The 12,806-nt window shown below is 39.1% G+C and overlaps 1 protein-coding gene across 20 annotated transcripts in view; it reads left to right on the top strand.

Moving 5' to 3' along the window:
• The window catches only part of ESRRG (estrogen related receptor gamma), a 389,280-nt gene that overhangs the window by 48,590 nt on the left and 327,884 nt on the right, over nucleotides 1-12,806 (top strand). For 6 of the 20 annotated variants that reach the window (XM_039697940.1, XM_039697941.1, XM_039697948.1 and 3 more), the window contains exons 2-4: nucleotides 3,199-3,244; nucleotides 11,408-11,467; nucleotides 12,209-12,252. The exons of 7 other annotated variants lie outside the window; for them this stretch is intronic. Coding sequence is in view for 2 of the 13 variants with exons in the window: in XM_039697935.1 (XP_039553869.1) it covers nucleotides 3,199-3,244; nucleotides 12,209-12,252 (90 nt within the window). In the remaining 11 variants the exon portion in view is untranslated. The remainder of the gene's footprint in view (nucleotides 1-3,198; nucleotides 3,245-11,407; nucleotides 11,468-12,208; nucleotides 12,253-12,806) is intronic. 7 more of the 20 variants (XM_039697951.1, XM_039697950.1, XM_039697942.1 and 4 more) reach the window with 2 other exon arrangements.

Raw genomic sequence — 12,806 nt, 5'->3', positions numbered from 1 at the left:
TTTAGCAGTTGAGCCTCTCAATTGGAAAAGATGCTTTAAAGGTTTTCTGGTTTTATCTGTACTTAAGACATATTATTTTCTTGCCATCTGTCCTTAAGAAGTTATTCAGAAAGAGTTTTAAATGACTTTTGAAAAAATGATTGCATTGTTATTTCATATGAATTTGGAAGTGAGTTGCTGAGTGTACAGACAATGGTGGAGCATGGCTCCCCTTGCTCCTGAGTGGGATGTGTGTGTTAAACAAGTCTGTATGCAACTTGTTTGCAGTGTGGTGAGTATCATGCTATGTTACTCACTGGTCAAGTGTATAATCACATTAGAAGTGATCAAAATAATTTACCAAAATAAAAAAAAAATCCTTTTGGCACTTTACATCTGACTTTTAGCTGCAGCACATAGGTTCACAGTGTTGCTTATCAATTTCTAGTGTAATGGGAAAGGTTATTGTTGCTAAAAATTGATGCTGTGTGGGAGGGTGTCAGGAAGAACCCTCCAAATATGCTTCAAGGGTACAGCTGAACCAGTAGTAGTCAAAGCAGACTAAAGAAGCAGTGGCATAAGGTGTCCTATTGATTGCCTAATGCTCATGTTGTTCCTAATTAGTATGAAAAGCTCTGGTTAATTAGACCAGCCTGTTTGGTTGTTGTGTCCTCTACCAGGAACCATGGTCTTAGAAAAACTCCAATATAGAAGAGGATAAAGAAGCCACAAAGCAGAATATTTTTCACTTTCTGCTGTTTTGGTGTCCATAAAAGCATGGACCTGGATCCATTTGAGGAATCCACGTTGATGTAAAAGGATCATGTCCTCAGAGGCACTTACTCTATCAGTTTCACTGAGAGTGGATACAAGTGGAGTTAGGCACCTAAATACCTTTGTGTATGCTTGTTCTTTGAAAGCAAGCCTGCAGTGTGCAGCCTGTATGTTGTGCTTGACCCCTCTGCAGGGCACGCAACATCACTCATTGGGGGGCTCTTCCAAAGCAATTGCTCAAAAGTAAACAAACAGAGAATTATCCAAAGTTTTTGGAGTATGATGCACCGGTCTGAAGAATTAGGTTTTGCCTTTTGTAAACCAGCTATGCCTCATATCTGTGTTTCTGAATTCCTTTAAAAAGTACAGTTTTAACAAGCATTCACTTTCTGTAGCAAACAGGCTTTAAAAATTTTTTTACTTTTGAAACAAGTAGGGTAGCTAAAATTATGATGTTACTTAGATACTGCAGAGCATAATTTCTTAGCTGCAATTAATAAATTGTGTTGTAACCATATTGGGCTGTTACCATGTTTGAAAATAACTTGAAACACAGCTTACAAGCTCCAGTGTTGTCAGGGTCCCAGTTCATCAGAGTTAGAATTATGCGACATTTTAGAAATGGCTCATGATTCAAGTATGACCAGAGAATTAGACTTAAGTGGAATTTAATGCTACTTCTTGCTTAGAGAAATCTCTCTTTTTATGATGAATTCTATCTGGAAATAGCACTTTCATAACTGATGTACTGAGAGAAATGCCAGTGTTTTCAGTTTTCCTCTATTTCATTTGCTCATGTCTGTTCTATGCCCATTTTCTTGAGTGTTAACATGTTTCCAAAAAGTTATAGGAGGCTTGAAAGCAAGATCTATGCAAGTGTATAAAGATCCAAATATCCAATAATGCCTTGAAAATGGGCAAAAACCTCTTTGATATCAGAAGTCTTGACTGACCATGAAGTTAGTGAGAAGTTTCTCAGATGTACCAGATAAGAAAGAAAGACTTCTATGGAATATTTGTAGAGTTATCTAACCTGCATGGGCCTGACCAGTTCTTCAGTGTGAATGTTTGGTGTATGTGTGAAGCGATCTGTTCTCAGGATAATCTGCCTGGTTCCTATAGGGAAACTGCATGGAAACATCTTTCTTTGGGTGTATTTAAAATGATATGATCTTCCTCAGTACTTAAAGTAAATACAGGAGTCATGAAAAGAAGGAGAATGGGCTTCAGAGTTCTGCTTTGGTTCTTTTCATAAAAAAATAACTCTTATTTCAGGTAAAATTACTGCTCCTCACAAAGAATCCCATGGTATGATTGAGTATTTTGAGCTGCAGCATGCACAGTATACCAGAATGATATGAGAACTGAATTAATATCCAGGTAACTGGGCATATGAAGGTATATCATATACCATCACATACCACAAGAGAGGACTCTTGAGGAGGCAATGTCTGGTTATGGTTAGAAATATGGTTAGAGCTGTGGATATAAGAGAACAGCTTGTAAATTGCCAGAGGGAGTTAATATAGGTTCCTAGCCCATGAAGTTCCAGTAACTCCATAAGTGGAGTTATGCTTGCATCCCCAGCGCTGGAACACATTGCAAAGCCCTGAGATGCAAATTCTTTGCCTGTGTCTCCAATGGTACAGAGCTGTAAACCAGTCTTTGAAAGTCCATTAATAGGTGTAGAACTTGCATTTTCCATGGAAGTAATGACCTTAAAGAGGGACTGTGAGTATTATGATGGCCTATTGCAAAATCTCTGTAACCTAAATTTTTGCTTTTATTTTTTATTCATGGTACATATGTTTTATGTCAGCAGCTTTTTCGTATTTCTGCAGTAATTCTATGCCATAAAAATATGTGTGTTTTCTTAAAGAAACTGTTATATGCCAGTTGTACCTTGTCTGAAGCGTTACCCAGAGCAAATGTGTATAAAGTGAAGCTGCTCCAGGATAACCTGCCTTGGTTTAGGGGAGAGTTAATGGTAAATTTATTTTTGTGACCTGTCTGCCAAATATTTGTACACTAATTAGGTCCTATTTTGAGGGCAGAGCATGTGAGCTTGTAAGGAACCCCTGGTACAGGATGGGAAGGGCAAGATGATTTTTGTCCCTAGTAAATGCAAACCCCATATTTTTATGTGGCATCACCTAAATATGTGCATTATTTCTAAGCAGCATGTGAATCCCAGGGCTCATATGAAGGCATTTCTTAAACTGGCTCACGGGAATAGCTGTAGCCAGCTCAGGTGTTCAAGTGTAGAACATTGGGGTAGAAACTGAACTGAGTCAAGGCATAATCATGGTTTTAACTTTATATAATGTCTTTTGCAATGTAGTAGAAAATGACCCTTATGACTAGTGGCAAGACCTGTTGTATAAGTAATCCACCCATGGTGCTGGTTGGTATCTTGCTTTTCACTTGAACCTCTCTGCGATGCAGGTCTTGGAGGAGTGAGTGCCTGGTGCAGTCTCTGCCTGACTCCTTGGTAAGTCATTTAAGTCTATTTTTCTGTACAGTCACTTTCCAAACTGCTCAGCAAAAAATAAAGAAATTTTTCATAGAGTGCTTTAAAAGAGAGCTGCTAATCAATTTTTCTTATTATTTTATGCCCTGTGATTTTTACACCACCCCCACCAGCTGGTTAATCATGCAAAAGCTGAACACTTCATTAGCCAGAACATGTTTGCCCATGGGCATTTCTGTAGTAAATTAGTTCTTTCTATTTATACAGGTAAGTCATGGCCAAAAGTCTTTAAGGTGCCAAAGGTAAGGGTTTGAATTAAATCTTTTCCTGAGTTTTCAAAAGAACTAGGTTTAACTTTGTGTGCTGTTGATTTGAAATTACCATTGAAGTAAAGATAGTGTGGGTAAAAGAGCATTGTCAGGCTGTTTAGAGATGCATTGTGCCTTTCTGGATCTCAAATTTGGCCTTTGTAGTACAGGCTGCCTTAAAAAAAATAAATTAAAAAAGCCCAAAACAAACACATACATGCACTCACACACACACATACGCACACACATACACCCACACACATACATGTGTATGTATATGCATAGTATTTTCATGCAGAGACTGCTTCTTTGAGTGGCATGTGGCATATTGACCTGTGTTTTTCCTTTATTACTCTGTGCTTTTTACACTATTAATTGAAAATGTGTGGTTTGCAGATGCTTTTTTGCCTCAAATCAAATGGTGCCCTCTGAAAGCCTAGTTTAGCTTGACAATGAATTTAGCTTCCAGGCTTTGGCCATTGCAGTATTGTTTGAATGCCACCATTTCCTGCAATCAATGTAATTTTATATCTACTTGGAATAGAAAGTCAAGATGATTATTGCCTTAATTTAACTCAGTGTTGTATTCATTAAGGAGCTGATCCCGAATTCCTTTCAGATCAAAGTCTGTCTTGATTTCAGTGGAACCTTTCAGCACACAAGGTGTGCAGTAGCCTTCTGAAATGTTGTCATTGTGACTAGTGAATAAAAACTAAATGTGTTGCTAAATTTAGGTTGTTGCTCATGTCAGCTTCCTTTTCTAAATGACGGTAAGTGCATTCCATAAATAGTATGCCTCTTATGTTGTCATATCTCTTTGGCTTGCTTTGCAGTATTTTACAGGATATTTGCAAATGAATTTTGTATTCAGTAGGCAGGGGATGAAAATAACACTACTCATTGGAACTCCATTAACCCGCAGCTAATGAGGAACCATTTCGAGGGCTGGATGAGTGTAATTCAGATTAGCCTGCGTGCCAGGCTGCTCTGCTCCCGCTCAGGCTCTGCCCGTGCCACGCTCCCTGTGCTGTGCTCCGGACGGATGGAGCATATAGCGGCACAGCTCTTACACTGCCTTTGGCCAGTTTAGTTTTCTGTGTTTCGGTTCCCCTTTTGGAAGGTAGGAGAGGAGAGGGAGCGCATGTGTGTGTGTCTGTGTCTGTGTGTGTGTGTGTACCCACAGATAGGTGACAGTGATCTTGACCTCCATGGTCAGGTGTTTTGTGATGTAATGAAATACTCCTCAAACACTCCACTCGTGCTCGCTGGTTGATAGCATTGTTTCTTGTAGAAAAGGGTACTGCATGGTGACAGTAAAGGTGGTCCAGACTGGCCCTTAATTAATTTTATTTTCAAAATCTATATTAGTGACTGTCGTGAGGGCACCTGGGCACTTCACATCAATAAAAGAATCAATTTAAAAAATGTGTAGACCAGAACTCTATGTTCGCTAACAAAAGTCCTGTTCCCCATTGCGACTAAAGGTCAGTCCAAGGCTGGCCAAGCGGGCAGGACTCACATTCCTGCACCTTGGCACCTGCCAGGCGCGGCTCTGGCGGAACACCACCGGGAACAGCTTCCAGATGCCCGCGGAGACCGGCTCGCTGATGACCGGTCACTTGTTAACCCCCATATGTCTGAAGTCGGTTTCAGGACTGTGGGAAAAGGTGGAAAGACCAATCCCAGTTAAAAATGTGACTTTGCCAGTTGCTGGCATTCCACTGAAGTGCAGGCAACTGGGACTTGGTGGAGCTGTGCTGCTGGAATAGAGGGAGGAAAAAATTAGACCTTCTGGAGAACAGGCTAGAGATCTCTTAACTGAAGAAACTTTATTGACGACAAATGTTACATTGTGCAAGCTTAGCAGATTCTCTAGGAATATAATGCTTCCCAGTGTTTTCTTAACTTGTGTTAATATTTTATGATACCTGTGCATTAAGGGCCAATTGCTACAATGTTTAAGTGAGTTTGGGCTGCTGAATTGCTTTTGTGGACTTCAAAAAAAATGCTAGTGGACATTACAAATTAGCTAAATTCCCAATCTCACTTAATGCTCTGATGATTTAAAATCAGATTTTTTCTGTTTTTCACGTATTAAATGAGCATATGTAATTAAAATTAAATGTTGATGCAAAGTTGCATTTTACTTATTTGTATTTGGACATTTGAGACAATAATCCCACTTCAATACATATCTAATTGTGCAAGCAGCACTGAAACTAGGAGTTCTTGGACACTGGTGTAATTTTTTGAGTGTGAAATGATAATATATTTTCATGTCTTGAAATCCAATTGAACTCGAGCTGAGCTTAAAAACCCAAGATCTGATTCGGGAGAATTCAGTCCCATCTGGCTGGTGGGTAGCAGGTGTGCAGTGTGTGTTTGAGGGAGGGAGGTGATTGCAGGGAGTGAAACATTTCTCTTTTCCTGTAAAGCTTTAATTCCAGTTTAATGCTGTAGTCTGAAGCTCTCTGCACTTTAAGTTCTTGTGTAATTACCTACATCTATTGTTGGTCTCCATTTCTAGACAACATAATGGTGATGGTGAATGGCAGAAGCAAGTAAATGTCCAGCATTATAAAGAAATATGGTTTCTAATTCTCAAAGTTTGGATTTATTTTCTTTTACATCCAAGTCCCTTGTATGAGAGAATGTGTTTTTACAAATTAATACAGACGTGATCTTGAAGACCAAATGAGAAAGGTTTTATTGCAGTGTTCAGGATCAAGGTCTTTTGAGTAGTTTTATGTGTTCCCACAGCAGCATAGAGAATGTTTTTGTTGTGTATATTTTTATAAAGAAAAACTCCCCATCTTATGTAATTTCTGTTTTCATCCCATAATAGACAGGTTCTACATTTTTTTTATTACTGCAGTTGTAATGAAGGAGGGTTTTTTAATCTTTAAAAGTATTTTAGCAATATATTGAATACTTTTTATCTCTTAACCTTAAGAAACTTCTCCCAGCCTTTCTCATTTTCTTCTTTCTCTTTCCCTTTCTTCATGTTTTGATAAGATACTGCCAGTCAACCCCCGCCTCTGCCTGAGAGCTTTTTGCTTGGGAGGTTCAAGAATCTGCTCTTCCTTGACTTTTGTCACTCAAGTCAGCTCCCTTTCACACTCCTATCAACTCTCCCTCTTCCAACTTTTAGATATTTCCTCTTCTTTTTATTTGTCTTCACTGCTGTATAACATTGTGCTGAAGAGTCTTCCAGCACATGTTTTTTTTATGGGAGTTGGCATGCAAAGCATTTCTTACTTAGCAAAATAAGTAAGCAAACATACTTCTTTTACAGCTTTTGAGTTCACATTACTACAGTAGATGTCACTTTTGCTGCTGTATTTCACAGATTTTTTTCATAGTGAAGTGACTTAATTTCTAACGTAGAGTGGAGATGGTGCTGTGTTGCCAAGGAAAGTCCATCTGGTTTGACAGATGAAATGATAAACATTTCTCTGGACATCCCTGTAAAGTTCTCCCTTTTGTTTGTTTGCTTTATGAAGTTAAATGGAAGAGGTCACCCCCTTTGACAGAACAAATTCTTTTTTCTAGCAATTGGGCTTTGCAAGAAAACATTTTTTTTTAAGCAAGTCATCCATACCACACCGTAGGCTGTTTGAGTGTAACAGTATGTTACAGTCTGCAAAGTTAATGCAGTTAATATTCAACTGAACTTTTGGGGGGTTGCTAATCCCTTAGGCGGGCTTAGCAGAAAGGGCAAACATATTTATAGCACTTTGAATCAGACTGCAGTGAACAAGTAAGAGTATGTGTTATACCATGTAAATGTTACGCAATTTCAGGAAAGCTCAGTGCACGATCATCTTTTAATTTTATTTAAGTTGATGAAATATCTTGTCTGTAAGCAGTAGAGTTGTTGGTTCAGTGGACAACAGGTCTGTTAAAATGAAACTCAGTGAAAAGTCTTGAGATTGTTGTTCTGGTGATAAGTTATGAAGGTTCTGAACAGATTTATGGGCTGTCTAATTAGGAGCTAACTGTATTCTTTAGGCTCTGTCATATGTATTATTCCCTAATAGGATTTAATTGGACTTTGTCACATATCTGGCTATTACTGAATGTGTGCGGGGCTGTCAGTAGCCTCTTCCATGTAGACCTCGGTCTCTTACTATCTTTGTAGAAGTAAAAAGATCATTCCTGAGGGATCTTTGCTCCAGAAGTGTGACATTGGAAGTGTGACTCTGGACAGAGTTTGCTTTGGTTAGAGCCGTGGGCACCCCAGGCAAAAAGAACAAGAGTCAAGTCACAAGTTGCAGGCCGTTCATGTAAAAGCTGAAGTGCTCAGGCTGGGAATGTCCAGCAGTGAGGGTCACATCTCTGTGAGACAGAAAATCTCCACATTTATGCTATAGACAAAATTTGCACTGAGTGCAAAGTTACATAGAAAAGCACAAAAAGGGCCCTGTAATGCTGCCATCCCATCAGGAGCCAGAGAAGAAGGAATTATGATCTTGGATTTTACACACAATTTGATTGTGTAGAGTTTTTTAGGCAAATAAGAGAGATCTGTCGTTTGGCAGTCAACAAAAAATAATTTGTACTTAAAAAAATTACTTTATTTTGAAAGAGATGAGTGCAGTTGCTAACAGCTGCAATCTGTATGATAAATTCTGTCAGTTTCTGGTGCCCTATCAATGCAGAATACAGGTCTGACGAAGTGCCCATTCTATTCTAATTAAGATTTTTAATATGTTTTACCTTTTGGCTATTTTTTCTATTTTTTCTAGATATTAATTATTGGAAAGAGTGGCTACAACATGGAACCTGACTTTAAAGCGGGTTCAGGTGCCTGAATTTATAGATGCACTCAAGTTACTTATTGATTTGCCACCTTACCTGTACCCATTCCTTTCCTTTTTCTTTTGCTCTTTGTGAAGCATACTGGCCATTCATAGTACTTCAGGAAAAAGTCCAGCAAAATAATTAATATGTCAGAATTGTTGGATAAATGTAAATATGTTGCTAAAGATTTTAAAATCTATTTGTTATGTTTTTTGTTAAAAATAGCATGACTGTGTACTAGAGCAAGTTAGAATTTTGTATTTGAGTTATTTATATCTGAAGTACCTGAAAATATCTAGTTTATTATGTACAAAAGTTGAAATTTCAGAATATATTAAAACAGTAGCTCAAAGGTCAAAAGCCTCTCCCAAGGAAGGAAGGAAATCAGAAGGGAATTTGGGCTAATCAGGTTAGTTCTGTAATGGTTGCACAGGGGCGATGTGGCTGACACCATTTGTGGCTTCCTTTGGTTGCCCATCCTGAATGTCACTAGCTCATCATTGGATCAGCTTCCATGAAAATCCTAGCAGGATTCACCCTTAAGCCTTGACCTCTATAACATGATCTCGTAGCATTTTTATCATTGTACTGAGCAGTAAGTGCAGGGGTCCATTGCAAAGGCCTGACTTCAGAGTGTCCTGGTGGTGGAGATCTGCTGAATGTGAGCTGCACATCCTGCAGCCATCTAGGAGCTTAGAAATGGATTAAACAATCTGCAGTTTTATTGTGAAAACAGAGTTAACAGTCTGGTGATGTTAACTGTGTTAAAAGGTAGAGGTGTGTGTGTGTTAGTGTGCTGAACTCTATACATTTATGAGCTCTTTTTATAGTACATTCCCAGCAGCATTCCCAGGAGCAGTCCAGGTCCAATCAGGGCTGGTATGCCATTGTGAGAGGTGTTGTTCTAATTCATGTGTAAATGTGGAGTGGTTGCTGCCCTGAGGATATCACAGTGAAATTTCAAACAGGATGAAGACTAGGAGGAGGTGTGGAGGAAAAGGAGGGCAGCTGCAGCAAGTTGCACTTGTCTGGTCAGGGTTGTGGTACATACAGCCTGATACCAAGTGATGGCATTTCATTTATTTATAAGCCTGCTGCCTTCAAAACAATTAGCCTATTTGTGTTTTGTTTGTGTCTTAGTTATTTAAGATGAAATGTAGAGAGTACAAAATTAATTGTTCCCAAGATCCTCCTGCTCTGTCTCTAGCAATGACCAACCCGAGGCACCTCAAGTACAGTTGTAAGAGCTTCACAATGGGCAGACTTTGGATAATCTTCTCTCTACACGTTCTCATCCTAATCTTTCATTATTAGGGATTAATTTGAGCTTTGAAGCATGAGGTTTAAAAAATATTCTATTTGTTGTTCCCCCTCCTCCACTGTCAACCTTGTTTAAAATACGAAATATCCTCCCAAGCCTGTCATCTGAGCTATTTTCAGAGTAATCCTACCTGCTTCTTGGTGCGTTGGCCAAACCTGCAGCTTGAGAGCTGCCGTGGTGGTTTTGCTTGCTCTGGTGCCAGAAGGCACTGGTAGATCCTTTTCCCCGGGTAGGTGGGTGAAGGCAGAAGCATGTTGAGCAGTTCTGGCCTGGATGTTCCCATGTCACCATATGTCAAAGCTGTGATGCTGCAGCTGGATCTCTCTCCTTTCTTTTAATATTTTAGTGGCTAATTTGCAGTAAAGCAGAATAGGAAATAACCATAAATAAATCTGGGAACCTTTGTATTAATTTCTTTTGCTAGCTGTGTACATGTGAGCAGCTTGCCATTTGCATATGTGAATCTTGTCATAACAATTTTGGGAAGTGATTTGTTAATAATCAAGTTCTCAGAACAGCTCTAAATCAGTAATTGATGTAGGTCTGGATAAAGCAAGCCTTCCGCCTGCCTGTTTTGTGGAGCATTTTTGGCAAGTTTCAAGCTAGTGTGAAAACTAGCCATCAGAATAAAATTTAGGACAGCTGGGATGCTTTGCAGTGAAGACTTTTGGCTCCACAGTTCAAATAATCACAATAGCAGCTCAATTTAGCCTTTGGCTGGGTAGGTTTGGCAGGGCACAATGAAAAATAATTATTTCATGGCCTGCTTATTTGTCCCTTAACAAATAAACTCTCTGACCTATGCAGGCTTATGTAAATATGCTGCCGTATGTGGGGTTGTAGAACGCTGTCATGTCCCCATTTGGAAATATGCTTTATTTGCCCTCATGCTGCAAACTTTTTTTAGAGTTCTGTTTTGGAAGCAAAGAAGGGGATAGGATATATCAGATACTGAAGCCCAGACAGCCAGGCACAGAGTCGAAAAGCCATCTAACAGTCTTTTTTCTCTGAAAACACATCCATTAGTATGCAGTGTTTTCACTGCTGTAATAATAAGAGCAATCATGATACGAGCAAGTCCGTCTCTTCGCAGCCTTCCCACGCGGGATGGAGAATGACAGCTCCTAAAGCATTTGGATATTTGCCTGAATGTGTGCTGCTTAGCTAACAGCAGTTCAACTTGCTCTCCATCTTATGGCTTCCAGGATATCCTTCTCAATTTTTTCAGTGACAGCTTAAAATGTGAGATGTGGAGGGAGGAGATAAAAGCTTAGCAAAAGGCTTTTTTGTTTGTGTATTTAAGGGGAAGTGTTATTACACTTGATGATGGAGGGATGTGCCACACTATCTTCTGTTCCCACTGTTTTAGTATTTGCACTTTCTGTTGTAGTGGCAGCACTGATCCATAACAGTGTCTTTCTGCTTCCCCCTTGGAGAAGGGAAAATACACGGAAGAACACATATCAATGGTTTTGTCTTCTGGCACCACCATTTTGCTTGTGCAGCAGTAAAATAAAGCCCTTTTTCCAAAGAGCTGAAAGATCTCTCTAGAATGTCTGCCGTTGCACACTCGTGCACAGACACATGCACACTTGGGCAGGCTTTCGCCGAGGTGGCTACAATCTGTTTTTAATAGTGGCACTCCTTCTCAAAATGTCATTTAAAAAAACATCAGCAGTCATGTCATGCATTGGGATGAATTTCTAAATGTAAATGAGATTCTCTCAGTAATTTATTTACATTTGTTTTCAGCACAACAAATGAGACATCACGTAGCTTCATAATTTCCCATGACCGAGTCACCAGCATGAGGTGTGTAATTTACTCTGATTTAAGATGCTTATCTAGAGGTTCTTGCTACAATACCTGGTGGGCTTTTTTATACTACTTTTTGCTGCCTTTTAACCTATCTACTTCACCTCCTTCTCTGTATTTTCAGTTAAAAAGAAGTATAAATGTGTCTGCTTCTTGAGGCCTTTTTTCAGTAGAGCTGAGAGGGATGGCTTTGTTGCTTTTGTTTAGTATTTGTTTTATATTTTCCCTGCCATTCCCTTCTCATTTGGTAAAATCATTGAGGGTTTCCAGAATGTATCTCCATTTACATTATGATGATGTGGAAAATGGAAAGCAATGCTGATTGTGGACATTTCTGGTGGCAAAATGTTTGTCCAGAAATGAAACAGTGCAGTGGGAAGCATCCTGCAGTCGTTTGTTCTCCCCTCTTCTCAGCTGAAATACTAAATCTTAGACCTGTTCTTGGCTCTAATACTGACTTTAAGTTTTTGATTGGCATGTAGCTGAAATGATACTTTGCTTGTGATGGGATGTGAATGCCAGTTTTCAAATTATGTGGACACAGTCATGTACTACAAAACTCATTTATTTTAAGCCTGTAGTTGGACCATTTAGATGTCTAACTACTTGCTTAAGTATTTCAGGTAGGTAGATGATTAAAGGTGCAATGTACCATGCATACAATTTTGTACCTCTTATCTTGGAGACCTGCTTATGGCTTGAGTAAAAATCAGGGCAATGGCTTTTGCTATTTTACAGGTTATCAGCACAGGAGAACTGAGATACTTTGGTGAAAGTTACTGGTAAGTCCAAAAGTGGTGCAAAAGGCTGTATTTTTGGGTGTTACAGTGCAAAAATATTGTACATCTTCGTGGAGATCTGCAGGATTAACGCTGTGTGGGTGATCTTTTCCTCGCAGGGAAGAAGCATGACATTTCTTTGTGTCAATTCCCAATGCAAAAATCTGTGTCTTCCTTTAAAATGAATAAGCATATTCCAAAAAATAATAGATTTGGACTGGTTCTTAATGTGCATTGTACATACTAGGTCCCAGTTGATTTAATTTTGGCCTGCTGGCCATTTCCTTAACATTGCATGGGTCTAGCACCAAATTATGCTGATGGCCTGTCTATCACCAAATTATTTACAGAACTGCAGTTAAATTATAGAAATCTTCCAGACAAGCAGTGCTCTGGGCAAATTATTTCATCAAAGTTATTTTCCATGGTATACTTAAGCAAAAGCTTACGGGAGCAACATTAATCTTTTTTTGGTATGTGATTATGCAGACGTGGTAACAGCCCCTTTTTAGAAATAGCTTCCTACCTGGGAAAACAGAAGGAAACCATGATATGAA

This window comes from Passer montanus, unplaced genomic scaffold, assembly GCF_014805655.1.
Source record: "Passer montanus isolate IOZ18808 unplaced genomic scaffold, ASM1480565v1 scaffold12, whole genome shotgun sequence".
NCBI classification, from domain to species: Eukaryota; Metazoa; Chordata; class Aves; order Passeriformes; family Passeridae; genus Passer; species Passer montanus.
Note: the sequence above shows the minus strand (reverse complement) of the source record. Positions and strands in the feature narration are given on the sequence as shown.